This window comes from Notolepis coatsorum, assembly GCF_963971535.1.
Source record: "Notolepis coatsorum genome assembly, chromosome: 17".
In the NCBI taxonomy this organism is placed as follows: Eukaryota; Metazoa; Chordata; class Actinopteri; order Aulopiformes; family Paralepididae; genus Notolepis; species Notolepis coatsorum.
The window spans coordinates 107,920,206-107,933,841 of NC_140181.1; the positions used below are offsets into that span (position 1 = coordinate 107,920,206).

Sequence of the window (13,636 nt, forward strand, 5' to 3'; positions counted from 1 at the left end):
TGTCACTGCCGCGGACTCTGATAATAGAGTCTGTACCAAACCCAAAAACGGAGGGCGGGGGTGTGTAAACTGTAACACAAGAGCCGCCCTCAGCGTTCTCTCCATCCACACCGACATATGGCTACCACTGCAGCCATACGTGGTAAAATTCCAAAGCGCCCCCGCCGCAAACTGCCGCTGGTCCGCCAGGAATCGTAGATAGGTGGCCCGGTCCCTCCCGCTGTGCGTTGTCAACCCTGGTCTTGCCTACCGCGCGAGCAGGATGTCTCGTGGACCCGGGATATCGCACCCTGACTCTACCAACGAGGCAATCTCACCCAAGGGGGGGACCCCGACAGAAGGGGCGGTCTGATACGGGGGGAGCTCCCCCGCTGAGCATCTTCCCGGCTTAGCTTGCTGAGGACAGCCTGCTCTGCAGCTGGACATGCATGGTGTGTGGTCCCACACTGCCCGATAGGGTGGGTCTCTACACACCGTAGCCCTGTAGTGATATTACTACCACCCAAATCACGCGTGCCTGCTGACCACCACGAGATCGGAAGTCCAGACGGGGGAGGCACTAACGTAATACCCGGCCTGGCGAGGGCGGGGCTGGGGGGAACCCACGCTGCGACCTCCTGGGCCTAGAGTTCCCCCTCTGACAAATTTTTTTAGATACAGGGAACCCTGCTCCATCGACAGCTACAACACCAAGCTCACCAAACACAGACGCAGGACGTGTGGTGTGGGAGCCGCTTGACAGCACAGCATTCTCATAGACAGACCCAGGCCTAGCTAGCAACTGGGTGTCAGCCCCTGTCTCCATGAGAAGCGAAATGTGGGGCCGCTTGCTCTTCACTGGAAGAACGCGGCCTGCAGCCAAAGGGAACAAATCAGAGCCCTGTGTCCCGTAGTGTAGCGGGGGGGAGTAACCGGAGAGCGTGCTAGACACAGCTAGATGGCAACGTTTTTTTAGGGCGTGCCCATCTAATATAGACGATCCCTCGGGCCGCCGAGGCTGTCGGTCTTGTGATCACCTGTTTTCTTTGTGTCCAGGGTATCCCACGCGGGGGAAACATGGCCGCTGGCCGGGGGCCTTGCTGCAGCAGCTGGCGAGGCCGTGCTCTCACCTCTGGCTGCGCGGTGTGGGGCAGCGTGGGGCCCAGGTCAAATACCGCCCGCGCCTCCGTGGACAGACCAAGGTCCACCCGCGGAGAGGGGAGCCCCGAGGAGGAGACCCCTCCTCAAGGGGAGATTGCTCCAACCAGAGATGCCTGTGAACAACCGTTCACAGCATCCTAGCCCTCCCTGCGGTTATAGCTTGCGGCTAGGTCAAAAGCTGAATAACCTCAAAACCTTGCGCAATTGTTTTGACGTCGACTGGCCCTAAGGCCCCAACACCCAACACCATTTTTGACAGAAAAACAGCCAATTAAGCAATGTTGCCAGTCGCTGCTAAATTCTGTACTGCGGCGGTATAGGCTTCATCAGCCCACCAGCCACCTGCTGGGCCGACTCGCCTCATGGCATCGGCCGGGCGGGACACCGTTCCACCATGTCAGGGCAAAGGACTGATGCCACCTGCTTCACTAAGCACGGAACACCAGTGGTGGCTGCTGACCAAAGTCTACTACCAGTAATAGTAGCCTATGCCTGTGGCAATGGCTAATGGGGATCCGAATAAACTAAACTACTCCTAGTGAAGCACTGCTCCACTAGTAGTCATGTAACAACCTCCACTGCGGTGTGCACCCATGAAGGGATAAATGAAAGAATGAACGAAAACTCTATTAACATATTGCAGAATGGGCTAGCCCAATACACACAATTGCAGACCAGAGAAAACGCTAGACCTGTCTACATCAGGGACCCCCATTTTAAATTAATAGATTCACAACAAGCACGCCGTGCTTGAGCCCTGAAAGGGTAAATAAGCCCCCGCTAAAACCCCCAACATTAGACACTGATTGACCGTCAGCATGAATGGTTAAGAGGAGGGAAGACAGTAAAGACAGCCGTCGGCGGGGTACATGGGGAACGGCGCCCCAACATTGTAGCATCAGCATTAGCTGCACGCGCTAGGATACCTGGAAAAACATCCAAAACAGAGTCATGACGACCATGTTTTCCCAAATATCCCGCCCCCTGCGCCAATACATCACTCACGAGCAGTGATGCCGGTAACGCGTTACTAAGTAACGCGTTATTGTAATCTGATTACTTTCCCCCGAAAATAGTAATCTAACGCGTTAATCTTTAAAAGCCAGTAATCTGATTGCAGTTACTTGTCCAAGTGGCTGTGCATTACTATTTCGTTACTATCTCATCATAAATTCATAATGCAGGCGGAATGCAGTATTTTATTTCGTTTTCGACAGTCAAAAATACATTTTGAGCTGTTTTTCTTTTGGGAGTGACGTAGTGTGGCAGTGAAAGGGTTACACAAGAATGTGTCCCGCGGGCCGCGGCGTGACTGGACACTCTGTCTGTGAGTGACTCTGCTTTGGTACAATCACATTCCCCATCCACAGTCTGCGAATCAGAGGCAGAGTAGGGCGGGTCTTCACAGCACGTCATGTGACATATGCGCCAATCGTGTGACAGCAGGGCTCCGTCGTCGGAGAATTCCACCCCAAAACGCTTGGCAAAATTAAAAGTGAGTTTCTGTTCAGACTTCCATCCCAAAACGCTCGTCAGTCACTACTTCACGTTCATATGCGGAGGAAACAAAATACTGTCTACCGCTAAAAACAGCACATCCAATTGCATTGAAAGCATCTGGAATCACAACACTAGCCGATGCTTCGACTAGTAGGTACAGGAGGACTCGGAGGCCAGCCAAACAGCAAAAGAGAGAGATTGTTTCTTTCCCTTTTGATTAATGTATATTTGATGAATGAATGAATGAATGAATGAAAACTTTATTAACAGATTGCAGAATGGGTACAGTACAGTACAACTCAATACATACAATTGTTAAGGGGATGCAGACCAGAGAAAGACTTTCGTCTTGTTTACATCAGGGTCCCCCATTTTCAATTCATCGTATATTGGCAGAGCAAAAGCTCTTATTTGCCAGATTTACAGTTAATTTACATGTTAAAGAGAGGCTGATTGTATGTTTATAGAGAGACATTTATAAAAACAATTTAATAGTTACAGTTGATATAATTGAATAGTTCAGCCTGCATTTGTTAGATGTGAATGGATACACTGGTTTTGTAAAACCACTGGCTGGCTGCTCTAATGCTGTGAGCATCATAGCATCATAACTATTAAGAGTATACTTATTGTATACTACATATATATACAGCATTATTGCACGTGCTATCATACAGAGTTATATGTAGAATATAGTTTGATCTTGACCTGAACCCCAGAACCCACCTCACCCCTGCCCACTTTGACAACCTAGGATGGCTTAGAGTAGACGACAGAGTACAGCAACTTGCAATGGGCCTGGTCTTCAGGATACACTATATGACCGGGGTGCCCATGTACATGTCAAAATACTTCCCAAAGGTCAGTGAATACCACAACCACTACACCAGAGGAAGCTCAACAAATCATGTTAAACCCAGATTCGGCTCAAACAAGGGACTATACACGTTTCGCAATTATGCCACAACAATGTGGAACGCCCTACCCAAAGCTGTAAAGGAATGTGAATCCCTGCCCACATTCAAAACCGCTCTTAAAGAGCACCTACGGGAGGCTGCAATTCGAAACTGGCCACCGTGAAATGCCCAAAACCCCCACCACCTCCTAATAGACAGTCTCCTCCACACCGCATGTATATATTCCCTCCCCGCCGTATGTATATTTCCCTCCCACCCACCCACCCCCTCCTAATGTACAGTCCCCTCCCCATCATATGTATATACTCTGTCAGGATCTAGGGGTAACAGTACTGTATATTTGAATACCGTTTATGTCACAAATGTATCAGTACTAAATACCTATATGTCCCTATGCCATAAATGTCATGTATGTTGTGTATGTCATAAATGTCTATATGAAATGAAAATGGGGGACCCTGATGGAAACAAGACAAACGTCTTTCTCAGGTCTGCATCCCCTTAACAATTGTATGTATTGAGCCGTACTGTATTGTACCCATTCTGCAATCTGTTAAATAAAGTTTTCATTCATTCATTCATTCATTCATTCATAGACTGTTGCTTTACCATACTTGATGGTACAGAAGCTGAAGCACTAGTTTAACAATTTACGTTATGTGCAGAGAAACAAGTTAAAAACAATTTATGCACTTTCAATAAAGCGTTTAAAAAAACGGTTGGGGGAACGACGACGACTTCGTAACCTAGTTACTTTCAAAGTAACTAAGTTACTCTGATAATCAAGTAATCAGTAAAGTAACTTGGATTACTTTTTAAAGGAGTAATCAATAATCAGTAATCGGATTACTTTTACAAGTAATCTGTGGCATCACTGCTCACGAGACAACGAGCAGTATCACACATGCCATTACCAATGCCTGCTTAGCGCAGGCCCTACCTGTGCACGACTTAGCTCGACTGCTAACCGTCGCGCGACATCCCTCGGTCTGCTGTCATGAGACGAGGAAAACACAGGATAGGGCCGTCGTGCTGTCAGGACGAACTTGAGTAAAAGGTTTTTCTACAATTCAAGTTCAGACCTATGTTACTCTATTTCATTAGCACTAAAAGTGAATTTTCTTTCTGGAATCAGAAACTTCAGAATGTCATCTTTCAAAAGAGACCAGGCTCATGCATGTGCTATAAGTAGAAAGTATGTTGTTTTGGTTTGCAAAAGAAGTATGCAGTCCTCAAAAACTAAAACTAAAATGGCCAAATTTGGGGGCGCAGGTTAAGAGGTTAATGTTCATGTTGAATCCAACTTTACCTGCTTCTCTGGGAACACAGGTGCATGTGTGTTGGAGTCAGTGATGCTCAGTAAGACAGTACCAGTGGAGGACAGGGCTGGCTTTCCACGATCTGTTGCTTGAATAATGATTTGGTATGCCTTTGCTTTCTGAAGAACATGAACAAAATGAAAAACAATCACTTGATGATAATATATGATAATGTGATTAAATCATTAAAAAACAGCACATGAACAAATCAGTCTGTGTGTGTGCATGTTCATGCATGTGGATCTCTATGTTTCACAGAGCCTTACGTCATAGTCAAAGCAGCCAGCCATAATGAGGTGTCCTGTCTTGGAGACATTTGAGAACTGTTCTACACTGAACTTCGGTTCTGTGGGTAGTTGGGACTGAACAGTGATGGTGATCCTTGAGTTATCTGTGCCCTCCTGGTCCAGGTCGTAGGCGTACATCGTCACTGGCATGTATCCTTAAGACGAGTTGAGGAATAGCAGCGCAGGCGAGGAAGAAAGGGATATCAACCAGGGGAAAGGATGAAGGAACAACAGGTAGATTAGAAGTGATGGACGAGGAGGGACAGGAAGCAAAGAGAAGATTCTCTTCACAGGTCATTCAAGCATTTCAACTTCACTCATGTTTCAAGTTTGCTTTTATTTGTCACATATAAGGTACATGTACTTTACAGTGAAATGCGTGGTTCTGTATGAGCCCCTGAGAATGTGCTTCATACAGTAAAAAAGTAAGTAAAAGAGGAATCACACTATACAATACAATATACAAACTAAAGTACAACCTAGGGTGAGTGTTTGTTTAAAGTGGGTGTGTGCATGTGGATGTGTGTGCAATGAATGTAGATGGATGGGTTGATGGTGTTACATAGAGTCATTGTATGCAGGTGTATCTGAGAATCTGCCTTGTGCTGTGATTTCATAGGTTATTTGACATGTGATTTGGGACATAATGCCTCTCTGGCAATTAATGCTACTGTATGCTCACCTGGTTTTATACTCTCTGGTATTTTGGCTTTCATTAGTTTGGGTTGAAAGTAAGGAGCGTTGTCATTTATGTCCTGCACATTTATGTCGAAAGCCAGCGGCTTGTCTTTTTGCTTTCCGGTCACTTTGTCCAGGATGTCAAACTTAATCTGTGGGGTAAAGGTAAATTGAATAATTCAATGATTCTATATTATATTCAGGGCTGTCGACATTAATGCATAATCTGGAAACCTTAACGTGTTCATTTTCTTTTATGAACACCTCTTAACCTGCGCCCCCAAAAGTGGCCATTTTACTTTTCATTTTTGAGGACTGCATACTTTCTTTCCAAACCAAAACAACATACTTTATACTTATAGCACACGGGTCTCTTTTGAAAGATGACATTCTGAAGTTTCTGATTCCAGAAAGAAAATCCACTTTTAGTGCTAATGAAATAGAGTAACATAGGTCTGAACTTGAGTTGTAGAAAAACTTGTTACTCAAGTTTTTCTGTAGTTAGTAGTCCAGAGGTAGTATTTCCACAGAAGGTGGTATGGCTTAAAAAACTCCAGAGATCCATAGCCTGAAGCCTTATGTAGTACATGACTTCAATGAATTCGGTTGTTTTTCTCTTCCTGTTTTTCATCTAGATCCCCGATTCATAAATCCCCATGTGGGGTATCATTGGAAAGCCACACTCATTGGCTACAACCCTCCACAATCATTTTCGAGATCGCCAAATGATTGAGGGAACTAGAGCCCCAAGAGTCGGGAGTGGTATTTTGCGCAATACCGTGTACTTTGCACAAGCCTCAAATACCGGCATGTAACTCGAGAACCCCTGAACGGATTTTGTCACCTGTAAGGGCTATCGACAGGTAACAAATAAGCCTTCAATTCGATCTATATTGTATTACAAAATATGCACACCCGAGCCACTAGTGGTCGCCAAAGTGCCGGTGGGCAAATCATCCTAAAAAGGGCCCACAAAGATTTTGAACATGACATGAAAAACAAGAAATTGAATTACTGAATGGCAGTTAACATGATGACTGGGGAGACATCCCCTGGTTTGGTGAACAGCAAATCAAATTTATTTAAAGGACTAGATGGGACTTTAGATCAAAACCTAAGTTGTATACATTTGAGCTACCCGTTTTATATATACTGTACACGCACGCAGGCACGCACGCACGCACGCACGCACACACACACGCACACGCACACGCACACACACACACACCACACACACACACACACACCACACACACACACACACACACACACACACACACACACACACACACACACACACACACACACACACACACACACACACACACACACACACACACACACACACACACATATATATATATATATCTATACAGTATATACTGTCATTATTTATCCAGTATTTTATGTTGGCTCACGTGGAAGAAGGGATCTTTCTCCCTGTCAATACTACGGAGGGCGTAGACAACCCCAGTTTCTGAATTAATCTCAAACACATTCATGGGGTGCTCGTCCACACCCGTCCCGGTGATCTGGAAGAAGGTGCTTTTCGCGTCATCTTCTTCTGAATTGAACATCTGATGGTAAAAACACACAGTGGTGACGTTAATTAAGCCTTAAGGTCCCCCTATAGGGGGACCCTGCTTTTCTTTATTATAAATCGATCAATAGTGACCGTATTAGATCCCCAATTATCATATCATGGGGTATCATTGGAAAGCCACACGCATTGGCTACAACCCTGTCCAAAGATTTTCGATATCGCCAAATGATTGACGGAGCTAGAGCCCCCAGAGTTGGGGGTGGTAATGTGTACTTTTGCGTACTTTGGGGCACGCCTCACATATCGGCATGTAACTCGAGAACCGCTGAACGGATTTTGTCACCTGAAAAGGCAATCGACAGGCAACAAATAGGGCTTTAATTCTATCTATAAATTGTATTAAAAGAAATGCACACCCGAGCCACTAGAGGTCGGCAAAGAATCGTCCACATGTTGGCCCTTGGATGTTAAGAGGTTAATGTTTAAAAAAAATTAAATGTTGTAGCCAAGAGTAAAGACCATAACCCTATCAAAAACAGTAGTCAACGGGTATATTTTCATTTTTACCGATGTTTTATACGATTTATCGGAAATAAGAATTTATCGGAAAATGCTAATTATCGTAAAAACCGCAAGGAAATGACTAAATCCAGATTCAACCCTGCCATTGGAAAGAGGAGCATTTTCCCTATCCATAGATGTATGATTTGGCCATAATAAGGTCATGGTCAAGTTCAAGGTCAAATATGAATTTATAATTAAAATCGATTATCATTAATTACTGTATATACAAATCCTTCTGTTTAATCATCTTCCCGCGGTTCATTTGCTTAGATTTTTTGTACACATGATCTCAATAAGGTGGTGAATGAGCTCAGTGAGCATTTTCTCGTGCCCCGCAGATTTAACATGATCAAATATGCAAAAATCATAAATCATAATCATTACAATTTACTCAGCCTAGTAACAGACACAATATTTCTGACACTGGAAATACATACCCCAGGTCCCTAGATGTTCCTAGATACCAAGAACATGCAAATTTACCTTGCAGAAGTGGAGCAATCTTCCATTTACTTAGGCATGTACCTTTAGGCGAAATACAGCCTACACAGCTTAACAGGTTAATGTCTGTTTGATGAAGTACTCAAGATAGGAATAATGTATATGATCTGTCTGTCTGTCTGTCTGTCTGTCTGTCTGTCTGTCTGTCTGTCTGTCTGTCTGTCTGTCTGTCTGTCTGTCTGTCTGTCTGTCTGTCTGTCTGTCTGTCTGTCTGTCTGTCTGTCTGTCTGTCTGTCTGTCTGTCTGTCTGTCTGTCTGTCTGTCTGTCTGTCTGTCTGTCTGTCTGTCTGTCTGTCTGTCTGTCTGTCTGTCTGTCTGTCTGTCTGTCTGTCTGTCTGTCTGTCTGTCTGTCTGTCTGTCTGTCTGTCTGTCTGTCTGTCTGTCTGTCTGTCTGTCTGTCTGTCTGTCTGTCTGTCTGTCTGTCTGTCTGTCTGTCTGTCTGTCTGTCTGTCTGTCTGTCTGTCTGTCTGTCTGTCTGTCTGTCTGTCTGTCTGTCTGTCTGTCTGTCTGTCTGTCTGTCTGTCTGTCTGGGACGTTACCAGTAGCTTTTACCTGTGTGGCCATTTTGGGGAATGGTCCTGGGTCTTCCTCCACCATTTCAATGGTGGACAGAACCCACCTTCTTTTGGAACGCGACAACAGGAGCTCCTGTCAACACAGGCAGAGAAAGAGCACCATATCGTATGACAGTGTTATCATAATGACATGTGATTATAGGCAATAGACCTAAAGAATGTATCCAAAATACGGTTAAAAGTCCTGGTAACTTAGAAACGATTCAGACTTCTGTCCCTGTCCCTAGGCCCCAACTTGACCCAAGCTTTAAGGGCAGGAGATATCTGCCAAATAGCCCCTGTCTAAAAGGACATTTCTACTATCTACAAGACTCTTCCTCAGTATATCTGTGGTAAATATCCTTACTGTACGGACCAAAAGAACATAGGAATAATATATGTTTTACTATAGTTAATTTCATATGGGCTTGTTCAGATTTACCCGCTTTTCACGCTTGTTCACTTTATGATAGGAGCCGTTCATCACTGCCAGGGCTGTAGTCGTGGTGACCTGATGACAACATGGAGAGTAAACAGACAGGAGTTTGAAGATAATGAGGTAGTCGTGGTGACCTGATGACAACATGGAGAGTATAAAACAGACAGGAATTAGAAGATAATGAGGTAGTCGTGGTGACCTGATGACAACATGGAGAGTATAAACAGACAGGAATTAGAAGATAATGAGGTAGTCATGGTGACCTGATGACAACATGGAGAGTATAAACAGACAGGAGTTTGAAGATAATGAGGTAGTCGTGGTGACCTGATGACAACATGGAGAGTATAAACAGACAGGAGTTTGAAGATAATGAGGTAGTCGTGGTGACCTGATGACAACATGGAGAGTATAAACAGACAGGAGTTAGAAGATAATGAGGTAGTCATGGTGACCTGATGACAACATGGAGAGTATAAACAGACAGGAGTTAGAAGATAATGAGGTAGTCATGGTGACCTGATGACAACATGGAGAGTATAAACAGACATGAGTTAGAAGATAATGAGGTAGTCATGGTGACCTCGGCCCCCCGTTCCCCGTACGTGGCTAACTGAGTTAGCGTGATAATCTTCAGGATAACTTGACATAAGTCCGGTTTTTCGGTTCCACAAAGCAGGTTTGTCTAAATCACTATGGCAACAGATTGAACAATTTTAACCTGCTCCAGCGCAGGTTTAGTTAAGTTAGCTGGATATACTGGCCACCCCCTCGCAAAAAAAATGCCAGCTCCCTTCCTCAGAGATTCAATTATACCATTCCGAATTATGTTTTTGTGCTTCACTTTTCTAGAGGGGGCTTTTGAAATGTAAAATAATAGACCTAAAATGCTGATAATAAATCATATTCAGCCTATGGATTTACTTTGTCCTAAATAATGCACGTCATAGCTATACGGCGCTCGCGACACACACTATGTGGTTATTTTAATAACGGAGCATTGCAAATGTAAATCCTGCAGGGATATTTTTAATGAATGAAACTTGGATCCTATCAGGCTTGGATCTGATTCGTTTCATATTCTCCGCTGTGGATGTATTTGCTTAACCGGAGCGCCCGGGTTGTGTTTCATTCAAGCATAAATTAAAGCGTCTTTGCGCGTGGATTGTGGATGTGAATTACGAGGAATCTGAATCTGTGGATTGTTGAATTGTATTACTGTCACACGTTATTGTGATATTGTAACTGGGATTAAAATGTCTGAGGAGATGCACTGTTTGACGGACTTGATGATGTGGACGTGACTTGAGAAAAGTGAATGAGCAATTGCAAGCCTGACGTTTTGATGAATGCATGGGGCCAGGATGTTCCAGCTCTTGTTTGACAGCTAATGTAGAGTCGTGAAAACAACTCAATCACTTTTCATTGATGTCAGCTGCTGCTTCTTGATGATCGCTCTTGAAAAAGAGGTTTTAATCTCAATGATGCTTATCTGGTTAAATAAAGGATTTGATTAATTCTCCTAACTTGCCGTCTTTGGCGTTGAGCAAACAAACAGTTTCAACCGGTTGCGGTGGATTGTGTCATCAATGGGTTTTGTTCTCTCCACGAGACATTCCTTTGTGAATGCTTGGAACTGTTGTTGGCCAATCTTCTGTGCGTTTTTAAAGGTCCCCTGTCTTATAAATTGCCTTTTCCAGTGTTTAGCATTGTTTTCTAGCAATGGGGGTTTGTATCAATGGGGTCTGTGTGTCTAATTCTAATTTTGGCGGATTGCTCCAATTCAGTTGAGACAATATCCTCCCCCAGTGAACTAAGCCATTCTGATTTGACTTGCTCCCTGACGTTAGTAGGTGCTGCTGATCTGCATAACTAACGCCCCCTTTATGGTTGTAGCGCAACCATTCGCTCAACAACAGAGCGAGTGGAAATACAGACACTTCCTCAAATGGGTTGAAGGTGCCGACAGAGAGAGCAGAGAACGAGCGAGCGAGAGAGAGGGAGAGAGAGAGAGACAGAGAGGGAGAGAGAGAGAGGGACAGGAGCACCCCACACACACTCCCGACCGCGAGCGGGGCAGGAGCTTCTCTCGGGCAAACACACACTCAGTCGGGAGCACTCGTCAACCTGTTGCAAAATTTCATTGCACACGCTCCCACGCGCGTGCCCGTATTCTGATCCGTGCAATAATATTCACAGGGGTATATATTGTCATTTGAAACAAGTTAACAATGCATTGTCCCATGGGATTATGCCCCCCGCGGCAACATTTATTAGTATCCCCCTCAATCTCTCTATGTCTCTCTCTGTCTGCCAGTGCAGACTGTGGGTGACTGTCACTCAAAGCGCTTATGGGCAGAGCCCAGCCCAAAACAGCTCTAAATCTTGAAGTGGATGCTGCTTTAGAGTACTTGATTCGAAAAAAAAACAATATTTTTTTGAAAAATAACCTTACAGATGTGTTCCATATACTCACAGGAATTGTGTAACATTGCCCAAATAGTGAAAGGAATAGGAATGAAAATCCCCCTAAAATACATACCTAAGTAAATTGAATATTGCTCCACTTCTAAAAGGTCCATTTGCATGTTCTTGGTATCTAGGGACATCTATGGACCTCAGTGAATGTATTCCCAGTGTCAGAAACATTGTGTATATTACTCGGCTTGCTTAAATTGTGATGAAACAAAGGAGAATATGAATTATGATTTTTCTTTACATCTTTGCATCTTTGACAGTGAATAACACCATGCTAAAAATGACCAGACATAAGACCCTGCCACTGAGCTCGTTCAGTACCTTCTTGAGATCACACGTGTACAGAAAATCGAAGGAAATTAATAAAGGGAAAATGATTAAACCGAAGGTTTTGTAGATACAGTACTGAATTCTGCCATCCGGACCCATGCAATTTGAAATATTATTATAGAATATAGAATATGAGGCCTATAAATGACCTCATTATAGCCAACTTGCACACTATGGATCGGGCCAAATCTACTCTTTCCATTGGCAGAGTTACATTTGCATTTAGTATCACCAGGCATGCATGAAGAACAGATAATTAAATCTGTAGGTTTTTTATTCTTGCAACAGCTCCGCCATTTTGAAACTGATTTCAAATCGAATGGTTGCTAAATGCTCAAAATAAGGGAGACAAACTAACTGCGCTCCAATATATGGCAATAACGTTCAGTTTTGTGGTATATAATCCAGAGTAATAAGGGAATAAAAAAAATCATAAGCAAGTAATTTGCTTGAAGGGAGCTAGAAGCCTTTGGGAAGTGTAATTAAAAAAAATTCCAACGCCCATTGAAAGCTCTGGATGTAGTCTTCTCAAAATTACTACATTTTCCATCATTCAGCGACAGTGTGGGGCGACAGTGGCTCAGATGGTAGAGCAGTCGTCTGACAATCGGGAGGTTCCCGGTTCGATTCCCGCTCCTCCCGGGCAGCTAGTCGATTTGTCCTTGAGCAAGACACTTAACCTGTTCCACACGATGTGAAAATCTGCATAAAATATATACCTAGGTAAATGGAATATTGCTCCACTTCTACAAGGGATATTTGCATATTCTTGGTATCTAGGGACATCTATGGACCTCAGGGAATGTATTTTTCATTCATACATTCATACAAAAATACCTTCTAGAATATAAGTATGTTAATCACAAAATGAAATCCTCCAAAGGGAGAACGAAGGCCTGAGGGCTCTCAACATGAAGACACAAAGAGGTACTATACATTTTTCTCTGATGACGGCAATGCATGTTTTCGGGCTGCATAATTAACCACCATGATCTAGCGGTAGAGTGCCCTGAAACCGGGAGGTTGTGGGTTCGATTCCCGGCCGGGTCAAACCAAAGACTATAAAAATGATACACATTCCCTCAGCATCAAGGGTTGGATTGGGGGAAAGTAAATGGGGACTACAGATGGAAACAAGCATTCCTGCTTACCCTGGTGTATATACTGTACACTGCATCATGTATGCTCTGCTCCCTGTACACGTCAAAATAAACTGGACAATTACATGCATTCATTGTAATCCCAAATGTTTACTTCCGCTAATTACTAATCACAAGCTAGGGCTCACTCAAATCATGTATTACTTTATCCACCTTTTCTTTTTTGGACTCATGACAAACCTATTTACAGTATGTTGACATTACAATCTCTCTAAAAAATTATTGA

General features: G+C 43.8%; 1 protein-coding gene across 1 annotated transcript in view; it reads right to left on the reverse strand.

Moving 5' to 3' along the window:
- Positions 1-13,636, reverse strand: part of LOC311244512 (cadherin-like protein 26) — a 68,318-nt gene that overhangs the window by 43,260 nt on the left and 11,422 nt on the right. Inside the window, exons 2-7 of the mRNA XM_084334056.1 lie at positions 9,446-9,514; positions 9,002-9,097; positions 7,260-7,418; positions 5,846-5,993; positions 5,143-5,318; positions 4,867-4,995 (exon numbers count right to left, since the gene is read on the reverse strand). Of these exons, the coding sequence (XP_084190182.1) occupies positions 4,867-4,995; positions 5,143-5,318; positions 5,846-5,993; positions 7,260-7,418; positions 9,002-9,097; positions 9,446-9,514 (777 nt within the window). The remainder of the gene's footprint in view (positions 1-4,866; positions 4,996-5,142; positions 5,319-5,845; positions 5,994-7,259; positions 7,419-9,001; positions 9,098-9,445; positions 9,515-13,636) is intronic.